The sequence below is a fragment of the Chelmon rostratus genome, chromosome 17 (assembly GCF_017976325.1).
Source record: "Chelmon rostratus isolate fCheRos1 chromosome 17, fCheRos1.pri, whole genome shotgun sequence".
Lineage (NCBI taxonomy): Eukaryota > Metazoa > Chordata > Actinopteri > Chaetodontiformes > Chaetodontidae > Chelmon > Chelmon rostratus.
The window spans coordinates 14,533,637-14,542,383 of NC_055674.1; the positions used below are offsets into that span (position 1 = coordinate 14,533,637).

At 40.4% G+C, this 8,747-nt stretch overlaps 1 protein-coding gene across 1 annotated transcript; it reads right to left on the bottom strand.

Annotated features, from left to right (window-relative positions):
• Positions 1-7,101: 7,101 nt before the first annotated feature.
• On the bottom strand, positions 7,102-8,464 carry kcnj12b (potassium inwardly rectifying channel subfamily J member 12b). The gene has a single exon (XM_041956329.1). It carries the CDS (start codon positions 8,462-8,464, stop codon positions 7,193-7,195), a length of 1,272 nt encoding a protein of 423 aa, XP_041812263.1. The 3' UTR covers positions 7,102-7,192.
• Between the last annotated feature and the right edge of the window lie 283 nt (positions 8,465-8,747).

Below are 8,747 nucleotides of genomic sequence, written 5' to 3' on the forward strand. Positions count from 1 at the left end.
ACAGCATCAGTCTGACAGAGAAAGTGAGAGAAGGAGTGGATGGTTGCTATTGGAGATTGAGAAGGAGATTGCACCAGGGGGTTATGGATAGTTTTTGAATTTACGGCATCCTTTAGGGGCCAGGGTTGACCCTGTTGGTGTTTGTGTGCTCTGAATGGTTGGTGTTCTCTGCTTGTTCATCTCCAATAGGAAGTTCTCCAGTTGCTCTGTGTTTGCTGTAGGTATTTGAGTCAGTGCCTCCTGTAATCCAATCAGCCTGTTGCTGTAATCAAATACTGTATGTCTGCAGGAGTCCAGGCTGGAGCAGCTACTACTGCTGAGTGATGTGCTCAGCTGGACGATGAATGTCTCCATAAGCAAAATAACTTAAAGAGTTACATGATCAGTGAAGTCTCATATGTTCTGATGGTCAGTGATACTGGCTTCAGCTATTTCTTAAGAGGTCTGATGGACTAAATGCAATTCAAACCAGCTTCACCTGTGACTGATGTTTGCTGAATCACGTCAAGGCAATGCGCTTCGAGGGACATTTGAGCTCTGTTCATGTTCATGTTGACAACAACCTCGGTGTGTAGACATACCAAAGGGACCAATGTATCTCATATTTAACCAGTTAACGGTTTATAACACACTAAAATGTATTTGTAAGCACATTTTAAGTTAAATTTGTCAACAACTGTAACTCCTCCAGTGACGCATCTCTAAGAGATAATGAGTGATTAGCAATAACATCAGTGGCTGAAGAAGTATTAAGATCCTTCATTCAATATTATTCCTCATGTATCATTACTTAAGCAGAAGGTTTCTGTTGTAGCTGGTTAAGGTAGAACTAGTCTTATATACCAAACAGGGTCACAAAATACTGTACATCTGGTTGGTCTTGAGATTAATCAGAGGAGTAGGGTAGAAAAAAAACAGTTTATGAATTGTATTTCATAAGCTTAAAAGTAATAACTAAGCACAGCAGTCAGATAATAGTGGTGATAAATGTGGTCAAAAGTACTACATTTCTCTGTAAGTAGAAGTAAAAAGTAGCAGAAATATTATGGAAATATTCATTCCTTAAAATTGTACTTAATTACATTTAGTACATTATTTGAGTTTATTTATTCCCACCACATAATATAGTACAGTATAGCAGCAGTGATATGAAATACACATTTTGAATGAATATAAAATTTGAAGTATTTATTTAACTCACTCTCGTAATAATATGCCTTTGAATGATTTGTGTATAATCAGTTCATAAATACTTTTCCTAACACACTCAGGATTTATTAACGTGTGTAATCATTTATCATTAAATGTGATTACAGCTGTTTTACTGTGTTTAACCTTTTATCAACTTTTTATACACCAGTTACTCATGTATTATTCTAATTCCCTCTCACAACTACATTGTAGTGTTTCTTGTATACTGCTTAAATAATGGGGTTAAAGTAAAACAGGCAAACACTGATTTTTCTTTTTTTTAAGTAAATGAAATTTAACACAGTTGTCGTTTCGCAGCTTCACTTTGACAGTAGTTTAAATTACAGTCTAATCCATCCTAATGTCTAAAACCAGTTTCCTCTATCAGATTATTCCCAGTCAGGGCGGGTTTTTTCCATCCAGCAATCTTCCAGTCACAAGTTCACTCCTCTAACCTTTAAGCTCTCCACACCCCTCAGAAGAATAGCATGACTCTGCCTCAGCTATCTGATGATCCTGTGAATGGAAAGAGAAGCTGCAATATAATATCAAGAAGATGCTAAGAGTGGTTCCCTTGACTTGTTCTGTCCTGATGAGCTGTCACTGTCCCCGGGCCAAGGGCGACAAGATTTAATTCTTATTTCCAGCCAATCGTCCACATGGACGCCCATTTCCCAGCAGCGAATGTCTTTACATCAGAGGTGACATTAGCGGAAGAAACACATCAAGCAAACGAGCATCTTTTTCAACATGGAGGCATGCAACTGACATTCTTTAGCATATCCATGACAATAATGAACCACAGCAGAGCATGCAGTTTTTGTCAACTAATAGCCATTGTCTATCAAAACTTCACCACAAAGGCAAATGTTTGTTTGCAGCTTTTCTTTTGCACTGATCATTATAAAGACAGCAATCAACCTGTTGAAAAAGACTTTTTTTTGCTGCTTTGGCAGCTTCTGTGGCTCATTATTTTGTTGAGTCCACTGGTCTACAGCACCAGAGTTAAATAAATAACAAAACTGTCTTGTCTGCTTTTTTAAGTTCCTGACAAAAAGTTTAAACTGAAGCTATGCAACATTTTCCATCAGTAGCATTACGTAGCTCTAAAGTAAGGAAGCGGAAGTGTTCTTAGTCTGGACTGATCGCTCACAGAATATGATTCAGGTCTAAAGTGTCTGGAGTTATGGCTTTAGGAAAGGAAGTGCAGCTGTTGCATCATGTTGCTTTTTTTTCCACCCTCCATCTCCTTCTGGCAGCTGAGGGAAACCAGCAAAGAATAGAGCCGCTGCAATTAAGGCTGAATTTGCCTTTCAACAGCCCACTCTGCATGCTGGAAGACTGACCCTCCACGGCTTCTCATCCTCCAACACTGCCGAGTGGGTGAGAGGCATCCCAGTTTATTCTCAGTGCTCCTTCCATCACACAACACATCTCAGAGGGTACAGCACTCTTAAAGTAGGAAATTATACATTCATCAAGATAACTTCCTGACTTTTAATGCATGACAGGGTAGAACAGTTTATTTGTTTAAATGTCACTTTGATGGGACTTGTTGATGCCAGGATATGATGTCTCACACACACACGTTTGAGCTCTTTTGCTTAATTTTCATATGACTAATGATAATATAGCAGTAATAAAACTTGTGTTTTTAAATCAACAAAAATGCCAGGTGACATACAGTCATGTCGCAGAAGCCCACACAGATTTTGGGCAATTTAACCAAAGCTATTCTATGTTAGGCTCTGGGTGTGTGTGCTCTTGTGCATGTGATCTCTTTTCCAGTGTTCAAGGTTACAGGGCAGTGAAATCAAGCAGGACTGCCAAGTCTTGTCTGTGCATATGCAAAGACGTGCCTGATTGATTGCATAAGAGTGAAAGAAGAAACCCCTGACCCCAACCAGATACCACCCAACCGAATCACAGCCATAAATTAGAGTCCATTCCTCTGTGTTTGTCAAACAGCTCGCTCCCGCTTTTCTCTCCCCGCTGCACTTATTTATTAGAACTCTACACCAGATACCTTAAGTAGACGCTTCTCGTAAAATCATCCTGGTTTTTAGTGTTTGTCCACAATGAAGGAAAAAGAAAACGGTTGGCTTTGTGAGATATATTTTATTGTGGTAATCAACAGGAGAATTCCTTTATTTGTCTGTCAGTGTTTAAATTGCTGTCTCACACAACAAACTAAAACTCTGTGAGGAGAAAACAAGGTGCAACTCAGAGTGAAGTTCCCTTCAATCGCATTTAGTGGAAGACGAGAAGAGGTCAGCAGACGTTATTTCAGTCCATAAAGCAGAGGGAGTATTTGAGTTCTTGCTTCGCTAAAGAAACATTTTATTAATACATTTTCTTTTTTAAATAATGTATTAATGTTTATTGTTAACTCAACCAGATAGATAAAACCAAAAAAAATAAATACATTTATTTACAACAACGGCCAGACAAATGTACAAATTAGAGTTCTTCCCTCTCACAATACATGCAGGAAGACCTTCACCGTGCGCTCTTGGCACAAATGGCAGAGGGACCACCATTTGTTTTCTAGAGCAAGCCTATTCTGATTTTTTCAGCATAAGTCAGCAAGATATAAATACAAATGTGCTGAAATTTGCTGAAATGGCAGTCAGGTATATAAGTTATCTCGCATGGAGTTTTTAGTTTGAGAAATGTGGAGGGAAAACAAATTCATCTCACCTGGGATATGTGAAACTCCAGGCTGACCTAATATCTTTGTCACTCGTCCTATTAATTATAAAAGAAAGAAAAAAGTATGCCACCAGCCAAGAACATAGAAAGACAACATAAACTGTTATATGACATCAATGAATTCAATTGGAGAACCAAATTAATATACAAAGTGCATCTATCAAAGGTTTGTAGAATTTTTTTATATTGTAACATAATCTTCAGACTGATTTCTTACTTCTTCAATTTCATTTTTCACCATCAGTTGCATGATTTAAATCATTTTTAAATCATGAGTTAGAATATAGTTTGAGAGTTTGAGCTTGTAAAAACATTCTAATTTTACCATCACTAAAAGATTTATTTTGATTACAGAACATGTGAATGTCTGAAACGTGTCCCATGAACATGTAAAACATTCAAGAGTCATATGTTGGCTTTATATTGACATCCAAGCACGTGAAGACATATTTCAGTTCTGTACTTTGTGTTGTGTGCCAGAGCATCCCCTAGGTCAATATTTGTTTTTCTGGATTTTAACTTAATATAGAGCACAGATATGTCGCAGTATTACTCCACTCTGTCTCCCATGTGCCATGCATGTGACACATGACTTTAATTAGACCCCTTTAGTGCCTGTGGGAGCCCTCCAAAATTGTGTCAAGTCTTTGATAACAAATATGTGAGGGGTTACAGTTAGATTCTCCTGTTTTTAATTTGTTTTATATCCTAAGCTACCATAAAGGGCTGAACTTTGAGGAATTTGTTATTTGTCTTTGGTTATTTCTAATTTTGTCATTTTTAGGTTTGCAAAGGTCATGATGAAGGCTGTTTTGACCTGCATCCAAAATGTATATATTCTCAGCATTTATAAAGAGAAAATGTGTACACTGTAAAATATAGAGCTGTATTTTATTCCCTGGTTAACTGAGAAATTACTTTCAGTTAACCATTTACTAAAACCCATACCCAGCCAGCGATTGTGCAAGCATAGCTTAGCACCCATAACTAGGCACAGTAGGCATTTCAAGCTTAGGATATATTCAAACGGTCTACATTTGTAGACTGTGAAGGGTGGTGGGTTTCCTCAGCGTTTCCAAAACTAAATATGCAAGAGCAGGTGTGTGAGGAATGGACAACCAGTGTGTTTGTCTGAGCAAGCTGCAAACGTTAGCATGGCTGTTAGCGTTACCTACAGTATGTAACCTAACCCAGTACTACTTCCAAGCCCAGAAGCATTTCAAACTATGTTATTTGTGTGGTGTCACACGTTATGTTACGGTTATGTGAAAGCCTTGTTCACAAACTGGACCTGGATGCTACCATGTACCGGACTGCCGGCTAATATTAGCGGCTCTGTGCTGTTTCTTGGATTTGAGTTAGTTTACATGCCAGCATACCAGACATTGCTGAGATAGCACTGATAGTCCTGATCCTAAAAAGCGTTTCCCTTGCATTAGTCCAATGTACATCTTGTAGTAGTTAAAAAGTGATGATGAAATCTGGCAGTACAGCCAACATTTCTGCTGAAAATAAAGATGGTTGTCTGCAAGAGGTGATAAGCCTGTTTTTGTCTGCCACTGTCTGAAAACAGAGTTTGACAGGAACAGCAAAAGTAACCAAGAGGAGTGGGGCTTCGCAAAAGCTCAGTGGTCTCTTAAAACTGAATTTACCAGGTTCAAATCAAATGTAGTGCAAACTATTTCCCTTTGCAGAAAATCTGCAAAGTAATCTGTATTTCCATCTATCGCTCTCAAGCGCCTTGGGATTAACAGTTGGTGGCACTAATTCTCCAGCCAAGGGTAAAGTCTTTGCAATTTTTAGAGTTTGTTTCGAGTTTTAATTTCCATCCAGCTTTAAAGTTAATCAAATTGAAAATACATTCACAATGAGTGAATGGGAACACACTTATTGTTTGTGATAAACTGCTGAGAAATAAATTACATACACCATTTACCCAAGTCAAATGTTTCCCACTGGCTGAAATGGTAAGACAGAGATGAATAGTGTTCACTGTTAACATGCACAAATGACATACACCGTTCAGCCACAACATTAAAATGCCCTGTCCCTTAAGAGACTAGTGTTGGGAATTACCTTTGGCTATATACACGTGTACAGTACATTGGAGACTGCTTCTGCGATTGTCAGTGTTTTTCTGTGTATGTCCCTCACAAATTAATAAACTAAAAAAGGACTAATAATTGTGTAGGTCCCCCTCACGCCGCCAAAAACAAAAGACGGTCTACTGATGCATGGACACAAAACCTCTGTACGTGTTATGTGGTATCTGGCACCAAGACATTAGCAGCAGATCTTTAAAATCCTGTGAGTTGCAAGGTGGTGCCTATCGATCCGACTTGTTCCAGCACATCCCAAAGATGCTCAATCGGACTGAGATCTGGGGAGACTGGAGCCCAAGCCAACACCTTGAACTCTTTGTCTTGTGCCTAAAACCACTGCCGTCAGGGAATACTGTTGCCATGACGGTGTGTACTACCACTGAACGCCAGGACCCAAGGTTTCCCAGTAGAACTGTGCATTATAAAGAGATGATCAGTGTTATTCACTTTACCTGTCAGTGGTTCTAATGTAGTGGCTGATCAGTGTATGATGCACCATCAACTTTATTTTCCCTCTTTGTGATGGAACTGTTTACAACTCTACCTTGTCATGTGTCTCCCATAGTTACATGAAGTCCATACAATGTATGGATATCAGTCGAGCATATGCCAACTAATCAAGTCTCCCATTTACATTGTATAATGTAGAATATTTTTATCTTATTATCACATAAGTTATACTATTTAGATGAAAATCCACTGTTGATCTACACCTGTTTATACCAAACCAGTCTGGAGAAATATCCCCACATTTCAGTTTTTTAAAAGTCATCTGCAAAGTGTTACTTTCACTCCACACTCAGTTGTCCATCCCCTATTTGAGGTCTGTGAAGACCACCTACAGAGATTGCCTCACCAAAACTATGGAACATTTCTCAAAATATTAATACAAAACTATGCTATTGTCATGCACTTTATTATCAGGAGCATCTGAAAATTGAAACATGACAGTTTTGTTTGCATTCGATAAAGCTCAGTAACCATCCCAGGGAAGCAAAAAGTTAATCCAGTGAGAAACTTGATGAGTTTCGTCCTTGCTTGTATGATAGAGATTAGAAATGTTTCTCCCCACCTGCAGCAGAAATGTCTTTCCTCATGTCAGTAGAATGACAGTCATAGGGCTCTTCGTGTGATACTGTGATTGCTCTGCATCCCAAAAACTAAACTAAACAAGCAACAGCCAGGAGTTACATCTCTGATTCTCTGCGAGAGGACATTTGATCACATCCAGCCTGCTCAGTCATTAGCTCTAATGAATACTTCCTGTTTTTCTGCTCATCTCCCTCTTCCTCCTCCTCATCCCTGCTGATGAAGGCCAGCTCGTTCTCATAGCAGAAGGAGTTGGCGCCAGATGTTGGGAATTTTCTCTCCTCCATGTCCTTGGCACTGCATCTGGGGGTGGATGGTACTTCGAATGTTTTGTGAAAATAGGCGTAATCTATCCTGTACTGGTTCTTCTCCTCAAAGATGACGGGCTCAAAGCGGTGGCCCCACAGGATCTCTGAGGGCAGGTAAGAGCTGCGTGCTTGCGTTGTCATAGCTGTGGCCTCCACCAAACCTTCCAGAATAATCACTATCTCAAAGTCAGATGTTTCAAGATCTTGCTTACTGATGCCAAACAGTGGACTTTCTTCATCGATTTCGTGAATGACAGTTAGGGGTGCAACCAGAAACAGGCGGTCTGTGCCTTTGTCATAGCCTACATTCATGTCAATCTGATCCAGGGGGATATATTCACCCTCCTCTGTGTAACGGGGCTTGACGAGCTGGGCCCTCACATGAGCTTCCACAATGTGGCTCTTCCTCAGATTGGCAACCCTGAACATGAGGCACAGTTTCCCATCACGCAAAGCGATGACGGCGTTGTGGCTGAACAGTAGAGTCTCTGCACGCTTTTTGGGTCGTGCCATCTTAGCCATGATGGCACCGATCATGAAGGCATCGATAATGCAGCCCATGATGGACTGAAACACCACCATGAAAACAGCAGCCGGGCATTCCTCAGTCACACAACGAGCTCCATACCCAATGGTTGTCTGGGTCTCAATAGAGAACAGGAAAGCTGCAACAAAGGTGTTGACCTGCGTGACACAAGGGACAAAACTGTCGTCCCCTCCGGGATGGTCCATGTCACCGTGTAGGTGGCCGATGACCCAGAATGCCAGGCCGAATGATAGCCAGGACACCACAAACACCAGGCTGAACAGCAGGAACATGTATCGCCAGCGGATGTCCACGCAAGTTGTGAATATGTCAGACATGTACCGCTGCGACTTCTCATCCATGTTTGAGAAATGGATGTTGCATTGGCCAGCCTTGCTGACAAACCGGCTGTGGTATTTGCGTCTCGTGTGAATCTTGCCATTGCCGAAGCTGCCCACAGCAGGCATGGTACTCAGTCTCAGGCCTTCTTCTTCACAGGACACGAAGCTGTGGTGGTGGGCCCTTCCCAAACTCATGCCTCCGTGGGGCACAGCCACGTGGCTTCACGCAATCAGCCCGGTTCATACAAAACTGACCAGGCTCGCAGGAAGTTCACAGCTCTGTCCAAAACTCTGTCAGTGTCAAATGGAATTGAAAGTTGAAGAAGTAAACTGGTTTCCTGTAAAGGAAGAACAGGTAAAATATTAGTATAGAACATTATCTATTATCTGTTCACAATGTAATTTTTGTAAAGTGAATGGATATCACTTGAGAAGTGGAATATTAATTAATTTACCTACAACAACCATACATTAGTGT